The 15,335-nt window shown below is 42.6% G+C and overlaps 1 protein-coding gene across 1 annotated transcript in view; it reads right to left on the bottom strand.

The window, feature by feature from the left end:
• Positions 1 to 15,335, bottom strand: part of ADCY10 (adenylate cyclase 10) — a 109,736-nt gene that overhangs the window by 77,578 nt on the left and 16,823 nt on the right. Inside the window, exons 6-10 of the mRNA XM_019952121.3 lie at positions 12,275 to 12,480; positions 10,107 to 10,203; positions 6,563 to 6,651; positions 3,193 to 3,384; positions 617 to 735 (exon numbers count right to left, since the gene is read on the bottom strand). Coding sequence (XP_019807680.2) covers positions 617 to 735; positions 3,193 to 3,384; positions 6,563 to 6,651; positions 10,107 to 10,203; positions 12,275 to 12,480 — 703 coding nt within the window. The remainder of the gene's footprint in view (positions 1 to 616; positions 736 to 3,192; positions 3,385 to 6,562; positions 6,652 to 10,106; positions 10,204 to 12,274; positions 12,481 to 15,335) is intronic.

Here is a 15,335-nt window from a genome sequence, read left to right as displayed (position 1 = left end):
GTGTGGCATCAAAAGCTAACTTGGCTAATGCATACAGATGACTAGAGGCTGAGAAGGTGGAATATTTAGGGCAAGGGGTGCTACCTGTTAGAGTAGACCAGAGTGGGCCGCAAGTAGGGTCACTGGGGTGCTCAGTCTGGGGGAGCCTGAGGGCACTGGGCTCTTGGACAGCTGGGGTTGAGGATTATTAACTTGACAGTTTTGTTCAGTGGATCATCTTGGGGCCAGATCAATATATAAATTTCTAACCCAAGGACTTACTTTATCTCCTAGTTATTAAAAATCAACTCAGGTCTCCAACATAGTTGGGAGTGCGACCTCTACCAGAAAGTAAGCCAGAGTAGAGAGAGACAACTCAGTTAGACTCTCTCTGGTACATTTGGACTTTTTAGGAGTATCCTTTCTCCACCTGGCCTTGACCATCCCCCGTCTGACTGCGTCAGGGCTGGGTTTGCTCACCCTACCTGTACATTAGGTGAGTAATGAATGCAGACATAAGGGCACCCAGGCAAGGACAGCCTTCTCCTGCCTTCCTCTTTCCTGACACTTGTCCTATCTCCCCATACCCTACAACAGGGTCAGGGACCAGACGGAATCAGGGTCTGGAAACACTCACTGGATCTTGTGGACGTGAGAGCAGAAGTCAAATATATCCACAGCACTTTCCAAGGCATGAGTGACCTCATCACGTGCCTTTTCCCCGGGAAAACCAAAGACACAGAGAAAGGAGCAGCCCTGTGAGGGAGAGAATCAGCAAACACAGCTGGTGGACAGTCAGCTTTAAACTGGACCAGCTAGAAGGCCCAGTGGAGGGTGGGCAGCAATTTTCACTCTCTGAAACAAATTTCATTGTGATTTCTCTCACACCCATTTTATTTTTAGCAAACTTCATGTAACTTCTAGTGCATCATCAACAGTAGGGCTTGAGCCTGAGAGGGGCTTGTTTTTGCTCCAGAGATAGTGGGTTGTACTGAGCTATTTGTGTGCACCCTCCTCTACTCTCTCCTGTGGCCAAGGTCTTAGGCTGCAAGGTACTAAGTTTCAGGCCAAGAAGCAGCACAGAGCAAAAGGTACCAGCTCTGGAATCAGAAAATCTGTGTTCTCAGGCCACTTCCCAAGTGTAGAAACTTGGACAAGTCAATTACACTCTATGAACTTCAGTTTATGAATCTGAAAATGGGTATAACCTAGACTTGCTGAGGTTGGTTTGACTACTGAAAATATTAATATATTATATATATATATTCACACATATATACACATATACCTTATAAACTCTAAAGTTCTTTTCAGATATTGTTATTATTCATTTTTCTTAAGGATAAAGGCTTAAGCTGGGAGTGGTTTTTCTCACAAAAAGTTAACTCTTTCAAGCAGAGAGTAAACTCTAAAACTTGGCACTTTTACTACCAGTCCCTTAAAAAATGATCTCAGACGCTGTTTTCTGTAAGAAAAGGGCATAATGAATAAAGCCCAATGAGTTAAAAATTTGAGTCTATGTATGTTATATCCTGATAAAATGCAAAAGAACAGTAAAATGCCTCAATGTCTTCAACCCTCTCCAAAAAGCAGCTGACCAAGAATCAAATCCTAATTGGCGCTGGGTTCTGTTGTGATGTGCGAGGGAAGCCCTGAATCCAGGTCTGTGAAGAGACTAGAGGGCAGCCCCTTTGGGGCCACTGGTGGGTCTGCTTTGCCTGGAAATTCTGCCTAGTGGCTTGGGAAGGTCTCATGCTGGCAGTGAGACTAAGCACCTCTCATCTGCTGAGTGCTGACGTGAACTGGCATTGCAACAAGTGCTTCACACATATATTTTTTAAAACTTCCAACAATCATTTGAGGCAAATACTATCCCCATTTAAATAATATCCCTATTTTTATTCAGGAACAAACCAAGTCTCAGAGAAGTTCAATGACTTGCTAAGGTCACACAGCTGAGAATTGCTGGAGCCAGGAACTGTCTCTCCAGGAATTGTCTGGAGTGTCTGTTAGACACCGAAGACTGTTCTCTTAGGTTCTATGCTCTTTTCTGATGATACTCATGAATGAATATGGAAGAAAGTACTAGAGCACACTGTGCTGGAGGGCCCCACTCCCTCAGAAGCACAGAGTTTATTTTTCCTACAAAGAATTTGTTCTTTCTGCCTGGTTCTGGGACAACGTGTGTGAGTTACCCATCTTTGCAGCCCTAGCTTTCAGTGGCTATGAAATGCTCAATAAGTGCTTACTGAATTAGTGAATGAATGAGTGTGGGGCAGTAACTGAGTGCCCTGCTCTTAAGATACAGAAACACCTGAGATGGGGAGTCAATTTTTTTTTTTTCTTTTTTTTGCGATATGCTGGCCTCTCACTGTTGTGGCCTCTCCCGTTGCGGAGCACAGGCTCCGGAAGCGCAGGCCCAGAGGCCATGGCTCACGGGCCCAGCCACTCCGCGGCATGTGGGATCTTCCCGGACCGGGACACGAACCCATGTCGCCTGCATCGACAGGCGGACTCTCAACAGCTGCGCCACCAGGGAAGCCCGGGGGAGTCAATTCTCATGAGCACTTCTGTGATAATTTATCACATCATTTTTCTCTGAATTGAATAAGAGCAGATTGAAAACACTGAGAGCTAGATGTGACACCCACCACCCACCCACCCCAACTGATTAAGAAACTGAAAGGGGAACTGGAAGTGTACCTACGGCAGGTGGAGGTTATCAGAAATTACAGCTTCTGGGGTATGACGGTTACTAGAAACCTGACCTAAAATCTCTGGGAGATGCATTATACCCTGGGTTGCAGATATAGGTATGTATAGTGAAAGCTAGTTGAACACAGGGGTTAAGAGCACAGACGAAGAAGGCACATTACCTGGGTTTGAATCCCAATCCACCATTTAATCTCATCTTGTCTCAGTAGCCTCATCTCTACCTAAACCTCCTCATCTGTCAATTGGGGACAATAAGAGCAGTACCTACCTCTTGGAGTAGTCATGAGGAGAAATGAGTGAAATACGTAAAGTGTGGAGAACAATGCCTGGCACGTAGTGAGTGCCTTATCCACCATGTAAGCTGTAATTATAACTATGAATAAAGACTGATAGTTCTAGGTTAGAGGTGTCTATTCCCTCCCTCTCCCCCATGTCCACAGACATGAACGCTAACCTTAAATTATTGGTAGGTTCCCACACCTTTAGTGGGAAATTTACCTTGTCAAACATGAAGACTTTGTTGATTTGGCCTCGGAAGACCCTCAGGACAGAATTAATGTGCACGCAGGCATCCTGGATGGCCAAGCCTATGACTTCTGCTTTGTCTTGGTCCTTAAACACCAGGTTCACAAACACGATCGTCACTGGGCGAAGCTCAGACAGATAACCCCGAAGCTGTTTGTCATCAATCTGCAATTCAGAGGGAAGCTTTCCTTAACATGTGTCCTTGGCAGTGGCTCTTTCCTCCCAATATCACCCCTACACCCAAAATGATCACTGGGATGGAACTAGCCTTTTGAGGTTCTCTAGGGAAGCTGAAGTTATCAAAGTTGGGAGGTACAACACGGAAGAGGCAACCCAAAGTAAAAAAGATGGAAATGGAATGGCCTATCAAAATCTCTTCCAGGGCTTCCCTGGCGGTGCAATGGTTGAGAGTCCGCCTGCCGATGCAGGGGACGCGGGTTCGTGCCCCGGTCCAGGAGGATCCCATGTACCGCGGAGCGGCTGGGCCCGTGAGCCATGGCCGCTGAGCCTGTGCGTCTGGAGCCTGTGCTCCGCAACAGGAGAGGCCACAACAGTGAGAGGCCCGCGCACCGCAAAAAACAAAGAAATAAACAAAACAAACAAAGAAAATCTCTTCAATGGAAACCTACGCACCTGCTCATTTTTGGCCAGACACCACTCCCTTGCCCCAACTGCTAGCTCCCTCATGCCAATATGAGCCATCACAATAAAAAAAGGACTGCTGCTCTTTTGGCTCCCTTACAATGTAGGAATAAGAATAGCATGCTATGTAATTCAACCTTATGTTTTCAGAGAATATTTTCATATTCTACCCTATTTTATCCTCAAATGAAATAAAATCAGCATTATTATGCCCACTTTACTAATTAGATAACTGAGAGATGGTGAAATAACATAATTTTCCCAAGTCACATGGGGAAACAGTAGCAAACAAAAATGCAAATCTATAGACTTCTAGTCCAACATTCCATTTATAACATTCCCCTGCACAGGGAAAGGAGAGGAGGGTGCTCCCAAATTATCCCTGCCTATATCATCAGCCCTGAATTTTGTTAAATTAACTGCACAGCAAACCAATGGGGGAGCATCACTGCATTTTTTTCTCCCCCAAATAGCACAAAAGTGTCAAATTCTCCATTGGCTATATGAAACACATCTTCTGGATGAAAGAGGAAATTGTGTATAGGGAATCTTGCAGCCAATTGTGTATAGGGAATCTTGCAGGCTGAGACAGTCCTGGTTTCATGTAATTTGAGACTTTTCATAAAAGATAATTTAATAATTTCTAACTCACCAATATGATAACTTTCTGAGTTTTCAAATGAATTTCTTAAATAAGTATCAATAATTAATATTAAATACATGATTTTAAATGTTAAATTAATTAATTAATTTAAAATTTATTCTATCAGGCCATGTGTTCTGAGTTTTGGTTTGGAAAATGCCACCACATCTCTGTTCTTTTTTTTTTTTTTAAACATATCTTTCTATTATATGCCTACAACTCTCTGTTTTGTTTTACCTTGAATTTTTAGGGGTGCTTTTTATTTTTTTATTGTTATTATTTAAAATTTTTATTTTATTTATTTATTTTGGCTGCATTGGGTTTTCATTGTTGCACTCGGGCTTTCTCTAGTTGCAGCAAGGGTTACTCTTTGCTGCAGTGCACGCGTTTCTCATTGTGGTGGCTTCTCTTTGCTGCAGAGCACAGGCTCTAGGCGTCCGGGCTTCAGTAGTTGTAGCACGCATGCTCAGTAGTTGTGGCTCACGGGCTCTAGAGCACAGGTTCAGTAGTTATGGTACACAGGCTTAGTTGCTCCGCGGCATGTGGGATCTTCCCGGACCAGGGATTGAACCCGTGTCCCCTGCATTGGCAGGCGGATTCTTAACCACTACGCCACCAGGGAAGTCCCCACATCTCTGTTCTTGAAGTGCAGGGACAGGCCTTGGTAAAGCTGTAAAAGGTTTCTCTTTTGCCTCCTTTCAGCCCCCTTAGCTGTTATATCTTCAGCTGGTCTTCGTCATTCCTACCCACAATTTTCACAGTGACTCACGGAGTCTCACATATCCCATTCCTGTAGACCTTGCTCTCAGCTGGTAACAGCTGAAGAGGCATAATGTGTTATATCTCTTAGAGGGAGGGAGGGGAAGAGGGGGTGGCTCTCTTGAGCTTCAAAAACCTTGAAGAGTCGAACAATTGCAGCCACTAAAGGGAGTGTTTCTAAATTGAGCAGAATGTGGAAGGGTGCATTCTGATAGCTCTTCAACCCATACTGTGAAGGCAGCTGCCCACTGATCAGGCTTGTCCTACAAAGATTTCCTCTAGGGCACAACTGCATTTTGATGGGATTAAGAATTAAAACAGCCATATATTAGAGGCAGTGTATAGCCTGTGCAAAAAATGTAGGGTTCAGAGAGAACAGAGTTCAAATCCTAGGCACATTTGCTACTTTACAACCTCAGGAAAGTTCATGGCGTCCTCTGGGTCTCAGTTTTCTCACATATAAGGGATAAAAATACCTGCCAAGGACTGTGAAGAATAAATATATGAAAGGGTAGAGGGACTTCCCTGGTGGTGCAGTGGATAGGACTCCGAGCTCCCAACGCAGGGGCGCTGGGTTCAATCCCCGGTCAGGGAATTAGATCCCATGTGCATGCTGCAACTAAGAGTTCGCATGCCACAACTAAGTAGCCCACCTGCCACAACTAAGACCCGGTGCCACCAAAAAAATAAATATGAAAAAAAAAAAGGTGAACCACTTGGCTATAAATGTAGTTCAGATATATGTAGGCTATAAAAAGAAAGAAAGAAAGAGCAGAGTGTCTGGCATATGGTGAGTGCTCAGAAACAGTTATAATTTGCACAGATTAATGCATTTGAGAGAACCTAGATCTAAGGAAATGCAAAGGGAAAACTTTGGGGGCTGGAGGTAGCTCTGAGAGTTCTAATTATCTGTATTAACTTTCAAAGCTTAAGATCTAATTCAAGTGACTTAAGAGAAACGGTATCATTCACTTGACGTCTTTCTGCTATGTGGCCTATAGAAAGGGTAACCATATGTTCTTATATGCTTGGGACAGGTTCAGTTTGCCCAGTTGTGTAAGGCAACACAGTCCTAGTTTACGCCTGTTGTCACAGTGTAATTATGAATAATGCTCCTTTAACTCTTAAAAGTATCCTGACGTGAACAATAAACTTTTCAGTCACCTAGGCATGGAGAATGTCAGCCCCACCTCTTTTTACTTCAGTGAAACATTTTACAAGCTATTGATTTTCTTGATCTTAACAGCTGTCCAAGATCCCTGACACACCAAAAGCCAATAAATTAAAATATGAAAATACCTGTTTCGATATGCTTTCCATCACATACTTTTGTAGGGACAACTCCAGCTCAGGATCGGACTCCAGCATGCAAGCAAGCCTCAGGAGGTCTAAGAGGGCAGAAGGAGGGGCAGGCTCAGAAAGGGAAGCTTGGCTCTGCAGTGCTAGAGAGAGGCACCTCCCAGTCCCCATTCCCTTGGGCAGTGGTCTTCACTGTTCAGTCAGGACACTCTGGGCTACCTAGTGGCCAAATAGGGCCAAGGGAAATCCAACGAGAAGTTCTCAGAAGTTGCAGGTTTCCCAAAATTCAGTTGCGTGTAGCTCAAAACCCTGCTCTAATTGTCATCACGCTTCAGAACTTAAGGAGACTCTCACCTCCATACTTGGCCTAAAAGTCTTGCCACAGGTGATGGGAATGGAGAGATGAGGGAATGCCAGTGGAGGACAATGGTGACAGAATGTAGGGGATGACAGAGTTGAAAGAGCAGCACAAGTAAGATTCAGGACACTGGCTTCTGATCTCAGGTTTGATGCCAACTCACTGTGTGTCTCTGGACAAGTCGCTTCACTGCCCTGGTTGATTCCTACTTCCTTGTTCAGGGAAAAAAAGCACTGGGGTTTCATTATCGCTATGGTTCTCGTTACTGTAATGGTTGATAGTTCCATACTCTAAAATAGACTGATAGGAGGTGGTAAGACTGAGCTTGAAGAAATCAAAAAGTGAGGGAGAAAGAAAGGATGATAGGCTTTTAGCAGGGAATAAAATAATGATAATGTGAAAAAAAAAAGTTGAAAAATAACAACGGAGTCTGAAAGGGATACAAATTAAGAAGAAAATTTACTTTTAAAGTCTTTATGGGATATATTCAAAACCTAGTATATTTAAAACACCATGCTAGGCACTGTGTGAGGAAAAAAGTCATTAGGAAACTTGGACTTTTTCCTGGAGGCACTGACTTATGGACATTCAAGTATAATATTTTTAGAAAATTTAAATAGAAAAGAGGCCAAATGGGCTAAAAGATTATAAAGACCAGAGAGATTCAGAGGAAGCAGGGGCCTAGACAAACTGGTTTAATCTGAAAAGGGTTCAAAGGAGAACTAGGGATTTTACTCAATCTTGAATGACTTACAGCTTTTTACTAGAAGGATTAAGGAGGGCATTCCTAGCAGAGGGAACCAAGTTGGTTAAAGTCAAGAATGAGCACAGTATGTTACTCTAGCCTGCCTGGAGCCCCATGTGAATATTGGAGATTAACAAGAAATGACACTAAATAGACTGTGGAAAAAGGCAAAGAGCTCAGGAAGAGAGCAGGAGTTGTAAAGGTCTAGACCATTACGGTGGCAATGGTTATGGAGACAAAACTTATAAAGAATTTGGCTGGTTTTCGTTTCTGGTACCTGAGAGTAACTTCTAAACCGTTGGGATTTCCCAGTTAATAGGATTGTCTCTGTTATTCACTGTGGGCCCTTTGGACCACACCTGAATTTATGCTAATGAGATGATTCAGGATAGGGGTCTATCTGGAAAGACCAAGCACATGATAAGAGGGTTGGGGCTTTGAGCCAGGTGATTAGAGCCTGACCTCCAGGACTTCTGAAGAGGGAATGGGGACTGGAGATTTAGTTCAATTGCAAGGCCAATGATTCAATCAACATGCCTACTTAATTAAACGCCAATAAAATCTCTGAACCCCCAAAAGCTTGGGTGAGCTTCCCTGGTTGGTAATCATACCTTGATGTGCAGGGAGAGTGATGTGTCCTGAGGATATAGAAGCTTCATGTTTGGGACTCTCCCAGACCTCACCCTATGTGTCTAGAGATAAATACAACACTGGTCTTCATTTGTATCCTTTACAATAAAGCCATCATTATAAGCATAGCACTTTCCTGAGTTCTGTGAGTTATAGTGAATTATTTATTGAACCTGAGAGCATTGTGGGAACCCTTGGATCTGTAGCCAATTGGTCAGAAGTGCAGGTGGCCTGGTGATCTCAGAGCTTGCAGCTGGTGTCTGAAATAAGGAGAGTCTTATGGAGGACTCCACCTATCTGTGCTAACTCCAGGTAATTAGCACCAGAATTGCACTGCACTACTGCAGTGACCAAAATAAGGCCAGAAGAAGCTCTTTATTGAAGGCACCATTAAGATCTAGGAGTTGGGATGGGATACAACTCAAGGAGTGTCACTAGACTTTCTCCATCCTTGGAGCTTTGGGGTTCTTGGCCTTTCCTGGTCAATTTTCCTGCAGTTCCCCTCAGTGTCCCCCCCACCCCATTACCTACTGCAATTTTGTAAAATTACAGTCTACTATTTGTGATGTTCAAAATATTCAAGACCTACACATAAATGATGAGAAAGAAAAATGATTCAAAGATGTCTCTGAAGTTTCTAGTTTGGATGAAGAAACAGTTTTCAGGGAAAGATAAGTAGCATAGAATTTAGACAATGTTGAAATAAATTTCTAGGCCCAAGATGGAGCTGTTCCCTGCCCAGGGTGCCATGTCAGCAAACCAAGACTTAGATAACGTGTGTTTCCCTGTAAATGCTCCTCTTAACCAGAAATGCAATAATCCAGTCAGCCAATCCCCAAATGCCAAGCCAACTCTGGGCCTTCTCACCCCACACAAGACTAACTATATGACCCCACCCAATCAGATATTTTTTATTTGTCTCTTCCTTTATTCTTTGCCCTATAAAAGCTTCTTGCCCTCCACACCATTTTGCAGAAGACTGTCTACTTCATGAAGTGTTAAAGTTTGTTTTGTGTCACCTAAATTGTCCTGCTTTCCTCCTAGTCCCAGCCCTGTGGAGTCATGGGGAAATCCAGCATAGATGAATGGTTCCACAAAATGTGGGTAGAGAAGACCAGACAGTCAAGGACAGATCCCTGAAATCATCAGCATTTAAGGAATAGAAAGGGCACTGAAAATGGGTAGTTTGAGGGGTAAAAGCAAAACTAGGAAAGAATCTTCTTGAAAGCAAGGAAAGAGGAGAAGGTAGTATCCAGAAAAAGAGAGTAATCTAAAGCCAAGCACCTAGTATGAGGCCTGAAGAGAGGTCAGCTGGTTTGGTAAGTTGATGGTTATTAGTGTCCTCAGTAGACAGGAGAAGTGGACAGAAGCTAGATGTCAGGGGCTCAAGACTGACAAGTAGGTGAACACATGCCCCCTCATCTCCGAGGTGCATGTAATCAATGCTTATTAGGTGAATAAATAAATGAGAGGATAGAAGAAGAGGCAGAGACATATAGATTACTATTCTGAGAAGTTTGGTGGTGAAGGTTAGAAGGGAAAAGTAGGGTTCATAGAAGTTTTATTTTTTTCTTTTATCATGGAGAAGACTTACAAATGTTTGGACGACGAGGGAAGGAGTCATTGCCAAGGGAGAGGTAGAGGACCCGAGGAAGGTTGTGGGGAATGGGAAGGAGGTCCCTTTTGTGTGCTGCTGGGGCTGGGAGCTGTACTGAGGAGGCCAATCCCTTGTAATGGAGCCCCTGGCATTGGTATAAGACCCTACTGACCAATTGTAGAGGTAAAGGCTTTTGTCTATAGAGGGTACTTACCTTTGTGGTCACTAGAAGGATAATAATCCATGAAAGCCATACACCTTGTGAAAAACTCGTCAAAGTTAAAAGAAGGGGGTGGTTTTAAGAAATTAACCTAAATTGAAAAAGAAAAAAAGAGAAGTTTTTGGTTATTCTGAGGGCTGTCTGGTCCTTTGAATGTAATTTCTCAACAGAAAGGGCAGGGTGTATGCTTTTGAATATCCAGGACATGATAAACAGGGACTAGCATACTTAAACAATGAAGAGCTTTATTTGCATGTGACTACGTTAAAAATATCTCCGATCGGTCATTAAAATCTCAATCTTTGGTATATACACAGAGGGCCATTTCCAAGGGGCTGACCTGTATACTTTTCCAGTCTTAGAACTTTCTTCTTCTTTTTCTTATTCTTTTATAATATTTTAATTCAAATAAAGCCTGGTTAAACTGTACATCATCTCTTTCTTACAAGCGTAAAAAGACAAAGGGTGCTAATGCCCTGATACTGGTGTATCAGGAACAGCACCAGTAATAAGATTCATATCAAACCATGAACCCCAAGATATGATACATGGAGAATGGCACAACCTCACTTCTGTGACATTCTTGCCCCCCAAATGGATAACCTTAGTCCAATAATGAGAACCTATCAGGCAAAACCAGACAGAGGGACATACACTAAAATAACTGATTAATGCTCTTCTTACATGTCAAGGTCATAAAAGACAAGGAAAAACTAAAAAACTGTTTTAGAGATTGCAGGAGGCTAGGTAAAAATAAAAAAGTGTGGTGTGAGATCACGGATAGAGTCCTGGAACATTCTACTGAGGACTTTAGTGGGAAAACAGGTGAAATCCAAATAAGGCCTTTAATTAGTGAGTAGTATTGCACCAATGTTAATTTTCAGGTTTTGACTAATTGCACTCTGGTTATGAAGAATGCTAACATTTGGGGAAGCTGGGTAAGGGATATATGGAAACACTCATATTATTTTTGAACTTTCTTGTAAGTCTAAAATTAATTTAAAAATTAAAAACAATTTTTAAAGGTATAAGGAACAATTGAAGAAGATGGGGAATGGGGGGCATTGCTATCACCCAGCTAGGTCATGCAGCTGGGATGTGTATTACTGGGAGAGTGAGTGGGGGAGGGCTGTGAGGGTTGTAGACTGATGCATACCTAGTACATTGTGTGTGTGAGGGTGAAGGGGCTTTCATCTTTGCCTTCAATTCCATGTGTTCACCATCTCTTCTTTCCATCTGCCAAGCAGTCTCATTCTTGCTTCATCTAGCAGCACAGCTCTGCCCCCTTTCTCTAATTGGCTATATCCCAAGGACAGTTCTGCTTATAGTTGGTCTTCAGCTTAACTACAGTGCTTTCTACTAGGCAGGGCCTAGTAGAGACAGGAAAAGTCTCTTCCTTCACTAATCTTTGCTGCCCCTGCTCACCTCCAATCCTCACCCTCGGTGATTCCTCACACTGAGTTAGGAGAGTGTTGAGTAGAGAACCTGAAGGCCAATGGCAGCCGTCAAAACTACAACCTCTGCTCCTAGGGAATAGCCAGGAGACTCTTCCTTTCATTAAGCAAGGGCACTGTTCCCCCCAAAGGCCTCCATACCCAAATTCCACATCCTTAATTATCACGGAGAAGCCTGATCATTTCCTCTTGAACTCACCAGCCTTGGTTCCTCCCAGAGGAGGTGTTCTGGACCAATACTTTACTTATTTATTTATTTATTTATTTGGCTGTGTTGGGTCCTTGTTGTTGCAGGCAGGCTTTCCTCTAGTTTCAGGGAGCAGGGGCTACTCTTCATTGTGGTGTGTGGGTTTCTCATTGCAGTGGCTTCTCTTGTTGCGGAGCACGGACTCTAGGCGCCCGGGCTTCAGTAGTTGTGGCATGCAGGCTTAGTAGTTGTGGCTCATGGGCTTAGCTGCTCTGTGGCATGTGGGATCTTCCTGGACAAGGGCTTGAACCCATGTCGCCTGCATTGGCAGGCGGATTCTTAACCACTGTGCCACCAGGGAAGTCCCTGGACCAATACTTTTTAATCTAACCCAGATTGACCCCATCCAAGTCTCCAGCCTGGAAGCTTCATGGAACCAGTGGCTTCCCAGTGGCTTTTCTGACAGGAGGCCCCTGGCACAGAATGGCAGAACTTTCTGCAAGTGACAGGATCACACCTACCTTTACTGCTCTCTGATCTGGAATCCTCTCAATTTCAATCATGCTCCGGTCACAGAGCTGCCAGCAGTTTGGTGATAGAATGACATCATTCATCTGCGCCATGTTCTGTGCCAGGCGTACGTCATCCACCGCCTGACCAATCACTAGGAAGTAGTTTCGAGTTTCATCTCCAAAGACCAACATGGTGATGTGGCCGGCAGCCAGGCCTGGCAAGAAGGCAAGCAATGGATTTGCATGAGAAGTTCTGGCTTGGTCCCCAGCAGCATGAGTTCTTGGACAAATCAGAATCTTGAGCATCCCAGAGCAAAATCTAGTTTCTAAAATTTTACATGGAAATCAGAGCAGTCTATTCTGGGCCTGGCCCTTCCCAAACTCCTTTTCTCCCAAAGCTAGCAAGTTACCTACTTGTTTTAACCTTTCTATGACATTTAGCTCCCTAGATATCTGGCCCTATCAGTCCCCAAAGTTATTTTATCATTTATTCAATTTATTTATACTTTGACTTATTTACACTTCTTATTTATACAGAGGACAGTTTTAATGATTTCTGTTTGGGAACAACTTGCATTTTATCAGAGATTGAGGCTCTTGCTGAAAAGAAGCACTTAGGGTGAAATTTCAGGCAACAGCCAGAGAAGAAAAGGTAGGGGAAAGGAACAGGCATTTTGACCATCAAGTTCTATCCCAAGAATGTGTCCTCCAGTTGTTTTCAAGTTGGGAGCTGAAGGTTTTGGTACCAAAGCAACAGAAGAGAGAATGTTGTAAAATATGACATGTATGCGAAATGTATGTATACATGAACTGTAAGTGATACACAGTTCTTTTAAATGACTATAATTAACATAATCAAAATTTGGTGTGTTTTTTTTTTTTGCGGTATGCGGGCCTCTCACGTTGCGGAGCACAGGCTCCGGACGCGCAGGCTCAGCGGCCATGGCTCACGGGCCCAGCCGCTCCGCAGCATGTGCAGTCCTCCCAGACCAGGACACGAACCCGTGTCCCCTGCATCGGCAGGCGGACTCTCAACCACTCCGCCACCAGGGAAGCACCAAAATTTGTTTTTTATCTTCGCTCTCTGCCATGCTGATTTGTCAAAGCTGATTTCCCCTGATATATACATATGGTTTTTTTTCCCTCTGAAACATACTGATGCTTAGGCTCGTTAAAAGAAAAGTTACTGCAATAGAATAGAAACAAAAATAAACGAATGGGACCTAATCAAACTTACAAGCTTTTTGCAAAGCAAAGGAAACCATAAAAACAAACAAAAAACAGAAAAGATGACCTACGGAATGGGAGAAAATATTTGCAAATGATGTGACAGACTAAGGCTTAATCTCCAAAATATACAAATGGCTCATACAACTCAACAACAAAAAAACAAACAACCCAATTGAAAAATGGGGAGAAGACCTTAAGAGACATTTCTCCAAAGACATACAGATGGCCAGTAGGCGCATGAAAAGATGCTCAACATCAGGAATTATTAGAGAAATGCAAATCAAAACTACAATGAGGTACCACCTCACACCAGTCAGAATGGCCATCATTAATAAGTCTACAAATAACAAATGCTGGAGAGGGTGTGGAGGAAAGGGAACTCCTACACTGTTGGTGGGAATGTAAGTTGGTTCAGCCACTATGGAAAGCACTGTGGAGGTTCCTCAGAAAACTAAAAATAGAATTACCATATGACCCAGCAACCCCACTTCTGGGCATATACCTGGACAAAACTATAATTCAAAAAGATACATGCACCCCTATATTCATAGCAGCACGATTCACAATAGCCAAAACATGGAAACAACCTAAATGCCCATCGACAGATGAATGGATAAAGAAGATGTGGTACATATATACAATGGAATACTACCCAGCCATAAAAAAGAATGAAATAATGCCATTTGCAGTAACATGGATGCAACTAGAGATTATCATACTAGTGAAGTAAGTCAGAAAGAGAAAGACAAATACCATATGATATCACTTATATGTGGAATCTAAAATATGGCACAAGTGAACCTATCTACAAAACAAAAACAGACTCATAGACATGGAGAACAGACTTGTGGTTGCCAAGCGAAGGACTGGGAGTTTGGGATTAGCAGATGTAAACTATTATATATAGGATGGATAAACAACAAGGTCCTACTGTATAGCACAGGGAACTATATTGAATATCCTGTGATAAACCATAATGGAAAAGCATATAAAAAAAGAATGTATGTGTATAAGTGAGTCACTTTGCTGTACAGCAGAGATTGGCACAGCACTGTAAATTAACTATACTTCAATTTTAAAAATTTTAAAATAAATAAAATTAAATTAAAAAAAAAAGAAAAGGTACTGGAACCACTTCACTTCTCTAACAGCCAATCAGCATACACATGAAGGGTCCCCATCATTTTCCAAGAAGGATAATATGTCAAAAATCTCTAGGTGTTAACTTGGAAAAATAAGATTCAGTATTATAACAACTTTGATTATTTTTTCAACAGAAGATTTAACTAATTTGGAAATTCTGAATAACCTAAAGAAAACTGAGAAGCAGTTAATTGGATAACCTCTGATCTTCTCATCATCTATGATACTGGAGAATTATAAAGTTTACAAAGTTTAGTTAGGCAAAAGCTAACGTCAACAGCATCAGCTGTAACTCATCATTTACACTTCTCAGAATCTCATTCCCCACCTGTGAAATCCTTTGATGCCTGTACCTCAGGACTGTGGTGAAGTGGAAATGACATAGTGTAATGTCTGCAACACAATTGGAAATATGTGTGATTGCTATTGTACGTGTGAATTTAAGAAGCCCTCTGTTAAGTGGAGCTGTGTCGCAGGTTGAACTTTTAAGCTTTTCTTGCACATGATTCTTATGAAGTGGGGAAGGACCAGTCTTACGACATTGCTGAATCTATGTAATCACAAGCTGCTGCCTGTTGTGCTTAATGATACATATTGTGGACAGAAGCAAGACCTAATCATAATAACAGCAATAGTAACGATAAAGACTATTTTGTGGAGTGGTGACTATGTGCCGGGTACTATACTAACCACTTAA

This window comes from Tursiops truncatus, chromosome 1, assembly GCF_011762595.2.
Source record: "Tursiops truncatus isolate mTurTru1 chromosome 1, mTurTru1.mat.Y, whole genome shotgun sequence".
Lineage (NCBI taxonomy): Eukaryota > Metazoa > Chordata > Mammalia > Artiodactyla > Delphinidae > Tursiops > Tursiops truncatus.
The sequence above is the reverse complement of the archived record's forward strand: the minus strand, read 5'-3'. Positions and strand labels throughout refer to the sequence as shown.